At 42.7% G+C, this 14500-nt stretch overlaps 7 protein-coding genes across 7 annotated transcripts; 3 read left to right on the top strand and 4 right to left on the bottom strand.

The window, feature by feature from the left end:
* Window positions 1-4540: 4540 nt before the first annotated feature.
* On the bottom strand, window positions 4541-5447 carry FOIG_16391 (uncharacterized protein; the record flags this gene model as incomplete). Its single annotated transcript, XM_031217832.1, has 1 exon — window positions 4541-5447. The coding sequence occupies one exon, from the start codon at window positions 5445-5447 to the stop codon at window positions 4548-4550; it is 900 nt and encodes a 299-aa protein (XP_031052482.1). The 3' UTR covers window positions 4541-4547.
* A 1276-nt stretch (window positions 5448-6723) lies between these two features.
* On the bottom strand, window positions 6724-7092 carry FOIG_16390 (uncharacterized protein; the record flags this gene model as incomplete). Its single annotated transcript, XM_031217831.1, has 1 exon — window positions 6724-7092. The coding sequence occupies one exon, from the start codon at window positions 7090-7092 to the stop codon at window positions 6724-6726; it is 369 nt and encodes a 122-aa protein (XP_031052481.1).
* An 882-nt stretch (window positions 7093-7974) lies between these two features.
* On the bottom strand, window positions 7975-8664 carry FOIG_16389 (uncharacterized protein; the record flags this gene model as incomplete). The annotated part of the gene is made up of 4 exons (XM_031217830.1): window positions 7975-8110; window positions 8177-8436; window positions 8467-8546; window positions 8598-8664. The coding sequence occupies 4 exons, from the start codon at window positions 8662-8664 to the stop codon at window positions 7975-7977; spliced, it is 543 nt and encodes a 180-aa protein (XP_031052480.1).
* Window positions 8665-9698: 1034 nt separating this feature from the next.
* FOIG_16388 (uncharacterized protein) lies at window positions 9699-10167 on the bottom strand (the record flags this gene model as incomplete). The annotated part of the gene is made up of 3 exons (XM_031217829.1): window positions 9699-9865; window positions 9938-10022; window positions 10048-10167. The coding sequence occupies 3 exons, from the start codon at window positions 10165-10167 to the stop codon at window positions 9699-9701; spliced, it is 372 nt and encodes a 123-aa protein (XP_031052479.1).
* Window positions 10168-10438: 271 nt separating this feature from the next.
* FOIG_16387 (uncharacterized protein) lies at window positions 10439-10881 on the top strand (the record flags this gene model as incomplete). The annotated part of the gene is made up of 2 exons (XM_031217828.1): window positions 10439-10551; window positions 10608-10881. The coding sequence occupies 2 exons, from the start codon at window positions 10439-10441 to the stop codon at window positions 10879-10881; spliced, it is 387 nt and encodes a 128-aa protein (XP_031052478.1).
* An 807-nt stretch (window positions 10882-11688) lies between these two features.
* On the top strand, window positions 11689-11892 carry FOIG_16386 (uncharacterized protein; the record flags this gene model as incomplete). The annotated part of the gene is made up of 1 exon (XM_031217827.1): window positions 11689-11892. The coding sequence occupies one exon, from the start codon at window positions 11689-11691 to the stop codon at window positions 11890-11892; it is 204 nt and encodes a 67-aa protein (XP_031052477.1).
* Window positions 11893-13300: 1408 nt separating this feature from the next.
* On the top strand, window positions 13301-14260 carry FOIG_16385 (uncharacterized protein; the record flags this gene model as incomplete). Its single annotated transcript, XM_031217826.1, has 1 exon — window positions 13301-14260. The coding sequence occupies one exon, from the start codon at window positions 13301-13303 to the stop codon at window positions 14258-14260; it is 960 nt and encodes a 319-aa protein (XP_031052476.1).
* Window positions 14261-14500: the final 240 nt, after the last annotated feature.

Genomic DNA, 14500 nt, shown 5'->3' with positions numbered 1-14500 from the left:
TAAATCCCACTTAGACTATTTAGCAACGGCAGACTAGTCCTAGAAGGACCTATTAACTATAGCACTTTCTAAAGCAGCCTACTTATTATACTCTGCCTTCTCTAACTTATCTATAGAGCTAAGACCCTGCTAAATTATATCTAAGCCCTTTACTTCTATTATATAATACTAACGCCTTAAATAAGTAATTTTAGTAAACTAAGTATTTATTTTATTATAAATATAAGTAGATTCTGCCTAAAGATTAATTAATTTATCCTTAGTAATCTCCTCCTTATACTTAAGGCAATACTTCTTATTAATAATCTTTTAAGCTAATATTATATTAGCAAACCTATAAAATAATTTTATATTAAATAAATATACTAGCTGCTATAGATAGACTATAACTATTACAGGATATCCTAGACTTAATATATAAATTATAATAATTTAATTTTACAGGATTAAGGATATATAAATTCTTTATCTTCTAATAAATATAGTTAAAATAAGGCATTATAGGATTCCTAAATGCTATAATAAGGATATAAAGAGATTAGTAATTATTAGTAGAGGTTTTCTTAGCTTTTACTATACGATTAGATATCTTAAGGGGATTATAGGATTAAGATTAGACTTACCAGGGGATAACCAATAGAAAAAGTATTAACTAGGCCTTAAGGATAAGGCCTAATAGAGGGGAGAGATTATATTATAACCCTAGCGGTTATATTATATATACACCACATTTTCCTCTAATTATATATATGCCCTATAAAACAAATCAATACTAAGACTCTATAATTATAGATAATCTATTATAATTAGTATTAATCTATTATAATTACTACTAATCCTGCAATAACCTTACTAATTGCTATTATTATTTACTAGTATATAAACTACATTTATTAGCACTCTTATAGACATAGCTTACTAGCTATTAATAAGACTTCTTTATATTAATAAGCCTAATATGCATTACTTAATTATTAAGAGATATAATAACTAACCTGCTTAGTATTAATGCCCTACGCTATCTGTAAACATAAACCTAGTATGGACTAGTTTCCCTGTTTAAAACCACCTTTGTCACAAATAAGACTAGCTTTATAATAGGTATAATATTAAGTAGTATAATAGTTATTAGCTTAAAAAGGCATAGAAATCTAAAATTAATTTAGCCTAAAAAATAAAAATAAGTTATTATAATTTAAGTAATTAATATAAAAGGCTAAGTAATTAATTTATATATAGTAGTTATAAGCTAATATTACCTTATTAACTAATATTAAGATAATAACCTCTTAAGTACTTAGGCTATTATTATAATATTAAATAGCTAGATAAATAATAAAATAGGCCTTAACTAGCTAAAATACTTTAATTAATATATAACTAATTAATTAATTAGTTCTTATTATCTTCTAATCTTTAATAGCTATAAAAGTTATTAATTTACTAATTTTTAAATATATTATAAGGTTAATAATATTATTACTTTTTATATACCTTCTTATTTATTATATCTACTTTAACTACTTAATATTAGGTACTTTAGGCTACTAAAATATACTTATAATTAAGAAATAAAATATTTAATTAAATAATTTATAACTTATATTTCTAAGACTAAGTTTTTTTTAGTATTTTATATTACCTTTTAAAAGATTATAACTAAGTTAAATATTAAGAGGGGTTTTAAAGGAGCTAGACTTACTTTTTTTAATCCTAAAGTTATAATCTTAAAGCTTAATATATAACTATAAATTTTAATACTTATTAAAAAGGTAGCATAATAAGCTTAAGCTTAGACTTTAAGGACCTTAGTAATAGTCCTTAAGGCTAGATTATAGTTTAAATACCTTTAGGGCTAAATTAAAAGATATTATAATAGCCCCCTAGAGTTAATCCTTAAAGCTTTTTAATCTCTTATAAAGGTAATTATAAGGAATATATAGAAGACTGCCTTATTAGAAGCTAAGTATTAAGAGCTTTATAAGGTAAATAATATACTTAGCCGGCAGTATAAGGCAAAAAGGATATACCTATAAAATAAAGAGAGCTTAATTATATAGGAAGGTTAAGATTTAATTAATTAAATAAATATAAATATATAAGTATTAGCTAAATTATTAAGAAGTAGTAGTTAAGGAAGGTTAATTAGGCTAGATATTTAGTAATATAATATATATAATAAGACTAGGTATAATATAAGAACTTATTAGGAGGGAATTAAGGCTTTTAGTAATAAATATAGTAATTAATTTTAATTAATTAGATAATTTATTATATTTTTATTATAATTTATCTTAAGAAGGTTAAGATTTTTATATTACTTACTTATTTATACTACTTGCTTATTATATATATTATATATATTAAATTATATAAGTAAGTAAATAATAACTTTAACTTTTAATAAATAAGACTTTATATATATAAAGTAATTAAAAGTTTTTATTTTAAATAAATATAACTTATAAACTTAGTTTTAATAAAGTAAATAAAATATTATAATATTAATTAATTATATAAAAGTATATTAAATAAAAGTATATAAAATATTAATAAATTATATATAAAAGTATATTAAATAAAAGTATATAAAATACTAATAAATTATATATAAAAGTATATTAAATAAAAGTATATAAGATATTAGGAAAATATATATAAAAGTATATTAACTAAAAGTATATAAAATACTAATAAATTATATATAAAAGTATATTAAATAAAAGTATATAAGATATTAGGAAATTATATATAAAAGTATATTAACTAAAAGTATATAAAATACTATAAATTATATATAAAAGTATATAAAGTAAAAGTATATTAAGTATAAGTTAATTATATATTTAAGTATATTTTTATTTAATTAAGGCTTTTATATATTTTAAGTTAGCTAAGTATTAATCTAACTATAGATACCTTAAGAGGCTAGTTAGGTTGTTTATAAAGATGTTATTATAGAAAACCATGCCATAGAGCACGAGGACAACATGGGTTATGTTACCCAAATTGGTGGACTTAGGGTGGCCGGGGTGGCTTACCCCCTCAATAAGGTTATGGCGTGAGCTACAAAAGAGAAGCCGATAGTGACATTATGTGCCGAGTCGAGCAGCAATTAGTTTGTGTTGAGGACATCGTTGCACGTTGTGATTAAGGCAACGGCGTCGGCGGATGAGCTGTCGCTCTGAAGTCTGATCGTCGATCCCGAAATTCTCGCCAATTTGAGACTCAGGGCCATGGACCCCGAAAGCATGCCTGGGGGCTTTCTTCGTTGAGCTGTTGGTTTGACTGATTAGTGGTACTGTGAGTGCACATTTCAGCGGAATCTAGAAGAGATCAGAGACATCGAGACTTTTCTTTTTTGGCTAGTTCTTCTTGCCTACCATCAGCTGGACCGTTTGTATGACATACTCTGTACTCATAGCTTACAGCAGATTAAATAAGATCCTAAGATGGTATAATATAACAACGATTAGTATTGCAGTGTATCACGGCAGGGATTGGATAGATAGATAAATATTGATTACGTTTAATCTCATTGACTTTGGCAATATCTCACGTCAGTTATAACAGTTTTCTTATTGTAATCAGTGTATAATATATATGCTGAAGAACCCCAATATACACTAGTGCTTATCTCTTCATTTTCGTCAGGATCATTGATATGAGACAGAAAGTCAGTAAGGTCAACGCCACCAGTATGCGCCGAACTCTAGTCAGCTACAGCTGATGCGGTCCAAGTCCAATCGCGAAGCCTTACTTTGTTCTCATTTGATCTAGGCTCCATATCTGAGTACACACCAAACAGTGAGCATCTCTCTTCAACCCTTTCGGCAGCCTTCGCTGTCCGGGCAGCGATACCGTTATCGACCAGCTGAGTTCCAGCTGCTAGTGCAAAAAGGTACCTTGAAAGATGGGATAATTAGAGTTTTGATGTGATGGGCTGATTAGAGACAGGGACAAGACACCAGGACAAGGTAGTGACACCTTAACTTCAATAGCTTCCTATCCTAAGTTTTCTTGCCTCCCTTTGGTTATGCCCAGAGCTCAGTTACACAGCCCCACTTTGGCAAGTGGCGTGACTTGAACAAATTCCTTCCACTGAAGCTACAGTAGCTAGGCGGTCCGATGGGCCAGCGAACCACGGCGTGATCGGCTCCAACTCTCATGGTTCATCTTTCAACTCACTCTCTTCCACCGCACCAAATGTCTCAGTATAGCCAGCGATTCCGTATGATATACGCTATCATAGAGGCAGACAAGGACATAAGACTGGGTACGACGGCAAACCGCAACCTTCAACACGTCGCTCAGCTGTTGCGAACACAAGTCCCACCACCAACTGGCATCGTCGCGACCGGTTTCGGCATGCCTCATAAGCTGGACTCATGTTGTACCAGCCTCGTTCAGTGGGACGTTGCTCACAATATGGCAGGCATGCAGGGTTCTTGGAACTTTGTTTTCAAGTACGCTAAGTATAGACGCTGGCTCAACTAATGATGTACAACTTTGAAAGCATTGGAGGTGCTAACAATTCTATCATCCTTCTAGTCATCGTCCTCATCCCCTGATTCATCTCCAGAATCGTTATCAACATCATTGCCACCTCCGACTCCACCTCCCGTTCCAGTCCCCTCATCACCACTATCCTCGTCATCACTACCGCCATCTAGAAACGCGTTGGGGACAGTCGCCACAGCGCTTCCAGAGTCACCAACCGGTGCAAGGGCCTTAGCTGCAACGGCATCAAAGCCTGCTGTCTTGGCTTGTGCCAGACGTGCAGTAAAGGGACCAAAGCCCCTCTCGTGAAAACCAAGGAATGCGCCAGGATTTGAAGGGTCTCCCCTTGGAGGCCTCTCCGACAATGCCCAGCCCATCACCGCGTTTCCAACAGCAGCTTCGGGGCCGAGACCTAATGGGCTATCGAGGCAGTTCTCACAGAGGAATGTGTACAGTAATGAAGTCTCGTTTACCGAGACTCCATCAGGCAAAGGTCTCACTTTGAAGTTTCCCTTGACTTCCGCAGGATTATCCTCATCGATCGCTTGTCGAAACGAAGCCATGACTCCTCCTTTTCCGTCAGGCCATGCGGCAAGGATAAAGTTACCCTCCATGTCTCCCGTCAAGCCAGCTGCACCCCATCCTTCGCCATTAGCCAGCGGAAATTGTAGTTGTCCGATGAAGGAACCGGCAGTTCCGTTCGCAGGTGCGGCGTCGGGTAAGGCCAGGGCAAATGTGAAGGAGGTTCGGGCGCCGAAGAAGCGCTCCATTGTGAGACCTGTCACTTGATCGACGAAAGGCTCGGAGACTTGATCTGTTGAGGATGTAGGCTCGTCATCGGCCAAGGCGAGGGCGGGAATAAGAATACTTGTGGCGAGTATTCGATGAGGGTTGATGTGTCTTTGACGTGTTGTTCGTCGGTTGTGGACGTTTCGAAGAAGAGGCATTTTGGGGAATGTGTTCGTGCTGGGTATCAAGAAAATGAACTTGAGAAGGATGCAGATGATGTGCTTGAATGAAGACTGAGTATGAGAAGATGGAGATGTACAAGAAGGAAGAACACAGCTCAATAATTATACTCTTCACCCGAATGAAGCCAAGAAATACAAGAATAGCCTCAAACTCTTGAGACTCGAGAGGGAGCCAAAGGCCAGGCCTCTCGCGCCCACCTCACTTCTAATTTGAGTACGCGACTGTTTCGCGTCCCCATCTGGACTGAAGAAACGCTCGCCTAAACACTTAAGAACCCATCTCGTCTCAAAGTCATTCTGTTTCCAGCACATTACACCATTCTATTACCACTGAAACTGTTTGGTTTCTACTATTAATAGTTACCGTTTGAAGCTTAGATATATGGTTGCAATTAATTGAAACGTGATTGGCTCGAAATTTAAAGCCGAAACGACGCGAAACGTTGATTCAGCCTGTTTATACAGCATGGCCGATTGACGTCGTCGCTTAAGTGAGGATGAAACGTCTTGAGCCAGAGGTTTGGGTTTCGACCTCCCCCGCAACGATCTTGGCAGAACGCCGACAACCGTTCTGTGAATAGCTTTTTAATTGCCTTTTTTCGGCCTGGAAAGGATTTCTTTTTCGGAGACGTAAGCGGGCCTGAAGGAATGGGTGACTGGCTATGTCTAGGCATTCTGGATCTCGAGTCAATGGCATTCAGGGTGTCGCACAGGCTGCTTTCTGGTAATAAACAACTTCAATGCGTTACAGGACTCTTTATCCAATTTCATATTTCACTGCAAATGCCCATATCAGTTCAGCTTTATTATTGGTGGGCTGAAGCAAGGACAACCCAGCCACTTGAAGTCCCAGTATCTTGATCAGGACGTTGGGGTGTCAAGTCTGCGATGTGTTGTCTCACCTTCAATGTTCCCAAACACTATATGGAGATAGGTTCAAAGTCTCTCAATTCTTTCGCTCATTGAAGTACCCAAATAGCCGATTAAACCATGGCGACTAACACTAAGTGTACAAGGGAATCGTTACATCCAGTTGAGTCTCCATCAATACAAGTACTCCGCTCCAAAGCTTCATATACATATCTGTCACTGTCCTTATCTTGTGCCCCTGTTGTTCTCTGTGTATATGAACTCTCAATCATAGCGTCAACAAAAGGAGGATCAAAGCGAGCCGCGATATGGAACCCCAATCACTGAAACTGTCAGCTATATCTTTTAGGAGCCTTCCGTGAACTTACCCGTCGATCCCCGCTCAAGAGCCCTCGTCTCGTTCATCCTCCACGATCACATCGTACACCAAGGACGGAGACCCCACAGCGCAGCAGAATCTTGCCGCAGCTTCATGAGCGAGCAAGACCATCTTCAAGGCCTCGTCTCCTCCCTCAACAAGTACGACCTGTTGAGCACCATCCGTTAGTTCACAGATACTGACCTTCTGATCATGACTTGGCAGCCCATAACGAGTTTGCAGAGCCAGGCTCCTGAAGTCCCCTTGGGCATTGATTGCGCCAACAAGTCGGAGCGACTGTCCGACTACCAGGAAAGGTCCGGGTAGGCCCATGTGATATAATGTAGGTTCTTGGTCCTCTCCAGAGGCACCTTGGGTCTCTTCGTTGCTCATGGTGGCCATGTGCTCTTGCGCTTGCGAAGTATGGTTGAGATGATAACAAGATGAAAAGAATGGTGCAAAAGGGAAAAGATGCGCTACTTTATATAGTGAAAGAAATACTTGCTAGCCATATGGCTCATGTTTTGGTAGCTAGCAGTATTCCTGCGGTGAATCGATGATGTCTGGCTCACTGGTGCACAAATGATTGATTGACGGAGCAGTAAGGCGCTGAGTGCTCCAGGGACTAAGCTAAACAACAAAGACTGTGCTCCATAGTTTCCACATTTTTCATTCAAACAACCGTGCCTGGGACAGTCACCAAAGGTTCTACGACAGTGAAGTGTTCTTTACCTTTCACCTACCGTGAAAGAAACATGGGGATGTGAATTTGCCTCAGGTTGTCATTTGATCCTCAGGGAGCAATTCAGGACCTCTAACCTACGTGACAAAAAGACTTGGTAAATTTAATGCAGACTTAAAAGGCCCTTAGACTAGTTGTTTTTGTCGCTCAGGATAAAGGTCCTTAGTTTTCTTGTCTCCCCTTGGTTATGTCTATGGGCGCCTGTTGCACTTTAACTTTTTCTTGCGTGTCTGCTGTGTAAGACGATTGGTGGGAAACGACGTAGGTGCCCACCGTTGGCCTGCTAACTCACTGGGGTACGGGCCCTTGTCAACGAGTTTAGGGTATTGTCACCACTCAGAATTGAATGTCGGAACTCAGGACAGAACATCACAGTCAAGACAAGGTGAGAGTAACCCAATTGGTGGTCAATTGCCGATATGTTGATTACCTTCAGCAGACACTAAAACAGACGGCAGAGAATACTATCTTGATGAATATACCACGCATCGATCAGAAGAAAAACCTCGGGGTCAAAATATTGAACTTTAGTTCTACTTCTCCTCATCCTCATCCGAAGGTAAGTCCCAAAGACACTCATCAGGCATCTTGTTAGGACCGCACCGGACGGGCATCTCAGCGGCGGTAGAAGAGCCAGAGCTAACATCAGAATTTGTGGCGCCGGCGGGGCTGACGGAAACTTGCTGACAGCCAGCAGCATTGACGCACAGTTCTTGACAACCAGGGATACCGTACTAGGCGATGTGGCGCAGAGTGTTGCTGATATCAATCAAACAGGAGAGCGTGTTTATGGCAATGACACGCTTGTGCTCAGCGCGATGGTTCTTCATAGAGTCGGCAGCAGATCTGTTCGAGTACGATGCGATAGCTCGACTAGCCTTCTTGCGAAGCCGGATGGTCTTGGGCTTGGAATCGTACGCCTTCTTGGTAAGGCGGCGATTGGCCTTGATGTGCTGAATGAAGCGCTCGAGCAGACTTCCCATGCGCTGAGTGCCCTGTATCTCGTTAACACTCGAATTTCAAACATGGGCACGAGTCAAACTCAGACTGTCGCAATCTCCCCCTCCGCAATCGCAGTTACCGCAATAGAACTCCTCTCTGTCGACTGCCCCAAAGTTAGCGCAAGCATGACAGGTGAAAATTATGCGCAACTTACAGTCCTCCTCGTCGATACAGATCTTTGGAATTTTCTGGGGTTCTCTCTTACTGGGATACCAGTCCATGGCTTTCTTGAGACATAGCTCACAGCTGTAGAGACCAGGGCGCCTAAATGGGTCAGTACGATACTCGGCTGTTTGCAAGGCGTGTGAAAGTGTAGGATGAGAAGAAAGGAAGACTGGGAGTTGAGATGGTGCAACACGGAACTGTGAATGAGAACACAAAGTTGGAGAGGAAAATCAAGAATAGGGACTCACATGGTGTCGGCGGCGATGACGATAAAGAGATACAACAAACGGTCGATCTTTGACAAGGTTAGCAGCTATCCGATGCTCTATTGCGCGTCGTGTTGCGATCGAGGGAAGAGGTTGTTGGAGGTACTGACATTGTTGTTGCTGAGGCTTGAACTGGAGCTGAAGAAGATGCAACACAAGAGATCATGAAGCATGACCTGAGGGACTGTTGCATGGTCCGTGCGGTGCTCAAGAGGCACCAGAGTTGCGCTTTGGTAAACAACAAAAGCAGAGCAGAGTTGGCAGTGCTTTGGAGTGGGTCTTTATATGATCGCAAGCGGCTCCGGACTCTCACATAAGACGAAGATGCGATATGTAGCCCAAGAGGAATCGTAGAATTGTCTTGGCTCGACCAGGGCGCTGTGCGCACGAGGTCCTGAGACGAAGGTGCTGTAGCACTTGCGAAAGAGTCCCAATACAATGGGGGAAGTAAGCTTGATACTGAATGCTCACTAGCGTTGTGTGGATACATGAAATGCCAGTTCTGAGGGGAAAAGCATCTGTGTTAGGATAATTAAGCGAGCGCGAACGCATTCGCGCTCGCTTAAGCAGTCTTATTTATCAGGATAATCAAGCGGGCGCGACCATAGTCACGCGCAGCTTGCTTAGCTAAGAAAACTTGACAAGAAAGGGCCACCATGGTCGCGCTCTCGTGCTTCGTTTTCTGTATTACCCGCTCCTCTCAGTCAAAGAAGCATCGTCACTGCCATTACAAACTGGATTCTTTTGGAAATTGGCGTATTCATATTATCTCGGCAAAGATCAGACGCTATCTAGATCTTTCACAAAAGATTAATCAGGAAGGATCAGAGATTGATAGCGATAATAAACCTTTCAGCCTCCTTTGACACCTTGGTCGGCTTGGCTACGGGGTTCACATTATGACTGGTGATACCAGTAGTCTGGCCGGTTGGGTTACTGTCAGTTGAATCAGTAGACTTGTGCGATTTTGTAGCAGAAACGCCCTTTGGAACTGATGTTAGGGTTGAATTCACAGTATTTTGCGATACCGAAGTTGACGTGGTCGTTGGGTCAACACTCTTACTAGTTGCATCACTAGGCTGGTTGGTTGGCTCAGGTTCGTGTAGAGTCTCCACAGCCACAGCTATATCGAGAGCCAGGTTGTTGTTCTTGCATACATACATACATACATACATACATGTGTATATAGATGATCACAATTTCATCTTCTTTGTGTTGCTTGAGCTGCCCACCACACAACGCTTCTTTTTGCATTCGACAGCCCTGCTCCTTGTTCACTCCGACACTGAACATTGAGGTTACGAAAAGCAGACAGCGAACCAATCCTACGTCCACAGTTGTCCAACACTTGTAAGTCATGATATTTCACTCAAATTTACGAGGCATTTACTAACTAGAAAAGGGTTCACCCCAGCACACGTCCAACCATCAGTCCGCATCCCGACGCTTCAGGACTGAAAGCTACCAACCAAAAACAATGGCATGACCCAAGAAGAGAAAGCCAACCGACGAGGGGCAAGATGACTCGATTGCCAAATCGGAAGCCGAAGGCCAGGAGAACGCCATGAATGTCGAGAACAAAATCCTGCGAGCCGAAATCAAGCTGCTCAAGGATTCTGTTACAGACCTGCGCATCGCGTTGGCTAGCAAGACAGAGCTCATCGAGGAGCTTCGACAGTCGAGGGATGCAGAGCGAGAGAAGAGCCGGCTTTTTGGCGAACCGACTGCCAAAGACGGCTAGGTATACTCAAGCGCGAGAAGCTTTACTGCGCTCACAGGCATGGGTGGTTGAACTTGACTTGTCTCGAATCCGTGCAGAAATCCGCCGATACCTCCAGCAACGTCCACCTAGCCTCATACTCTTTAAACCCAGATGCCTACGACACCCACAGCTTGGACTGCCTCTTCGCGTTGGTTGACATCTATAGCCAAATCCTACCCGGGTACTTTGACAAAAAGAAGTATACAGGAACCGAGGAGAACAACGCTGCGCTTGCCCTTGTCTAGCCGGACATCGATTATGACACAGATGAGTGGGAACAATGTAAGCAGAACATCTTGTATATTCTCAACTCCCCTCCCGCCCCGGACCCTGCAATTGACTTTAAAAATCTCGGCATCTCTCAGTTGATGAAGAAGCCTTCTTGAATCGCGAATCTCACAACCTCTACAGGGCATGTCTCGTCAAGCCAGTCAAATGGCCCCGGAGCCACGCAGATCTGGGTCCGACTCCCCGATACTGCAGGTTGATCTTGCGGGGAGTGAGGATGTTGTCGTCAATATCCTGAACTCTTGCGTTCAATTCCTCGATGCGATCCTGCCCATATACCCTATCAGAAGTGTGGTCATATCATCCTCGGTGCGAGCTGTTAAGTTCCGAGTCCAAAGCTGACAAACTCACCGTGGTTAACGGCAAGAAGGCCCCAAGAGGGTCTTTCAAGCAGCACATGAAATTTACTTTCGACCGATCACAACCGACAATACGACAGAGTAGAGCATGCACGTAGAGCCTGTATCATCCGTGTCCACTAGAAGACAAACAAGAACTTGGAGTCCTTCCCATTCACAACTTTCAAAAACACGCACATCGCCATCGCCAAAAGCAATATCTCAGAGCCTATCCCGAGTGACAGAGAATGATTCAACACGTTGGTTGCAGCAGTCTCGCTGAGCGACAACGAAATCAGGACATACGCGTTCCTCGGTGAACAAATCATACCATGCCCTCACCATGACGCTTGGGAGAAGAAGTTGAGTCTGGAGCACAGACTAGATGGCAACTATATGCTATTCTATTGTCGCGCTAGTGACACGATGCCGGATTCTGGTATCTCAGAAATTGCTCATCTTCCCCGAGACAGGCCAACTTTCGCCTTTCTGAATTATTTCTTTGATCGAGGCATCAAGGCCAGGAAGGAGGAAAATAGAGTCCAGAAAGAGAACGAGGAGAGAGGAACAGGAAAACTAACTTCTGTCAAGAAAAGGAGGAAACATGGTGCTCACCTCCTGGTGGACTAACTATCATAAAGCTTTCTAAACCAATACCGCTCAATATGAGACATGAACTTATCGTTGTCGAGGTCCCCTGTGCAATTATTGATGGTATTCTATAAGTTTCTCTATGCCATCAAATCTCGCAAAGATATCAAATGCTTCCATGCTCTCCGTCCCTTGTAATGCTTCAAACCACTTGTTCATGCATTTGCACTTTGAAACAATGTTAGTTTGCTTGGGCGTAGCCATGCGGCAATACGTTGGCAGGGTTGGCGACAGGCTCGGTTCCATCGGCCCTCGAAGGGTATATATAACAACAGTTCAAAATGATCTCGCGGGGGTAGTGGTCAGGTATGGCACACGCTAGGGTGGTGCAGCAGTTTGCTGCCGTTCCCCAAGCGGGAGAGCTCTGCCCACGAAGCCGCTATCCCTTTTTGATATCTTCATGAGTTGTGGGATCGCAGGTTCAAATCCCCGTCACTCTGTTACATGCACCCTTCTTCTACTCATGATTTCAAGTCGTATGGGCATGGCCAAGTATCACTCCCGCGTAATTGTAAAGATTTCCCCGGACGATATACACAATGCATGCACGGCGAACGTAATGGTTTGGTAAAAGAAATATAGCTTCTTGATTCTTCTCTTCAGCTGTCCTTTCCTTCGCAAATCCTCCCCAAAGCCCTCAGCGTAACTCTTGCCGAGCTCTCACGACTCCACCATGTTCCGCTGGAAGTAATCCAGAGGGCAGTCGGAATACTTGTTCAAAGAGTTTTGGACAGGGGAACTCCTGAAGCAAGTTGATCGATTCAGCCCTCCAAGTGATTAGTTGAGGCATCGCGTTGGAATCAGGCCCTCGGACGGACGTTCCAGACCAGAGGGAAAAGACCTCATCGGTGCGCTTATTGTTGGATGATCCCTCTTCCTAGGTAATTCTAGCTGGTCTGTTTTGAAGTCTTTGCTCAGGTTGCTGATGAGGAACGGTTATTGAATCTTCTGACATTAAATCAGGGTGCTAAAACTAACTGATCTAAAGACCTACTAAGATACACTTTGCTTACCTAAATACTTTCATCACTTAGGATAATGGTCCTAGGTTTTATTGCCTCCCCTAAGGTAGGGAAGCCTGTTTGTTATGGTGGCCAGGGGGTGGGCCGGAATATCTACGGCTGAATTCCACTTCCGCTGCAGCTTGCCCACGGGTATCTGCGATTTGTTTGCTCAAGCTACGTCACAGGCCATCTCTGTACCACCAGACGCGTAGAGCTCGCTCTTTTTGGTTGCCTGGCGCCTTATCCAGAGCGGTTGTCACTTCTCGTCAATTTATCCCATCATGTCTTTCTTCATTTTCAATCCCTTCTCAACATGATCTCAGCTTTCATCCTCACTTTCACCTTCACCTTCACTTTCGTCTTCATCCTCACTTTCGCCTATCATGGACCAGCTTATGGCACTTCTCATCGAACTCCCCCCGGAGGCACGTCTGCGCAAGGTCGGATATCCCTCTGAAGCCCACCTCACCGACGCCTCTGCCTACCCATCATGCCTTGTCCCCGAAGCTATCACGTACGCCTTTGGCACAGAAGCCCACTTCGCATTCCTCTTCAAGATCTGCATGCGCAAGTGTGATGAGAACCCGATCTGTCTGTTTTCTCCCGTTCGTGGTCTTCGCGCTGAAACACACCAGCCGATCTGGGGCCACACTTTCTGTATTGAGCTTTGTCGCCTCATCTCGCACCTTGTTTTTGAAATGGAGGGTACCAACAACCTCATTCTGATTCTTCAGTATGCCGTCATCTGCCGCACAGATGATAGACGTCCTTGGAAGATGCCCCCAATCCCGGACGTGGATCCGCTCAAGCAACTTCGCGGTGTGATGGAGTTGTGCTCAGGACCTGTGTCAACTCCCATCTCCGAGACCTTCGCAAGTCATTGCACCAACGAAAGTCCTCCACGCTGCATCAAAGCTCGTGACCTCACCGCTGACGATCCCCTCTATCGGGAACAGCAGGACGGAATCAAGACCTACCTGACAGATCCCAAACACTTGATCTTTGTGATGCTGCAGCTCGCCAAGGTCGTTCAAGATTCTCTGAAGACAGAAGGTCCTTACATCGCGAAAGAGCGTAGCTTCGAAGTGTACAGTGTGACCACGCTTGATCTTCAGAACATCCACAAGGCCCTTGACACTATGGAACTTCACTGCGGTGAGGGTAATGAGGCGGGATTGTTTGAACTTCCTACGGATATCAACTTCCCCCGCTATGTGGCTAAGACTGGGGTTGAGAACAATGCTCCTCGTGACTCGGAAGAACTGTCAGATCTGATCGTGGCAGGATCCATGAAGAGAGAACGGGAGATCTTTGACACCATTCTCGGTCGCAATCGACAGTGATCCTTGCATAGCTTGGATATGCGTGACGTTAGCGTCTGGCAAAGGACACTCTTTTTCCAGTGGTATGTTCGTCCTTCGATGTGATTTGTCAGAGCCCCGCTAACACTCTCACTCAGAACATTCATGTAGCCTGCTCTGGTGACATAGCGTCGTTAGTAGCTACCTGCGCTCACTATAGTGGGCTCTTTTCCCTCGCAATTTGTGTGTTACATATCTGGTGACAAAATCGAAACCTTACTG

Source organism: Fusarium odoratissimum, assembly GCF_000260195.1.
Source record: "Fusarium odoratissimum NRRL 54006 unplaced genomic scaffold supercont1.78, whole genome shotgun sequence".
NCBI lineage: Eukaryota > Fungi > Ascomycota > Sordariomycetes > Hypocreales > Nectriaceae > Fusarium > Fusarium odoratissimum.
This window is presented reverse-complemented; position numbering and strand designations above follow the sequence as displayed.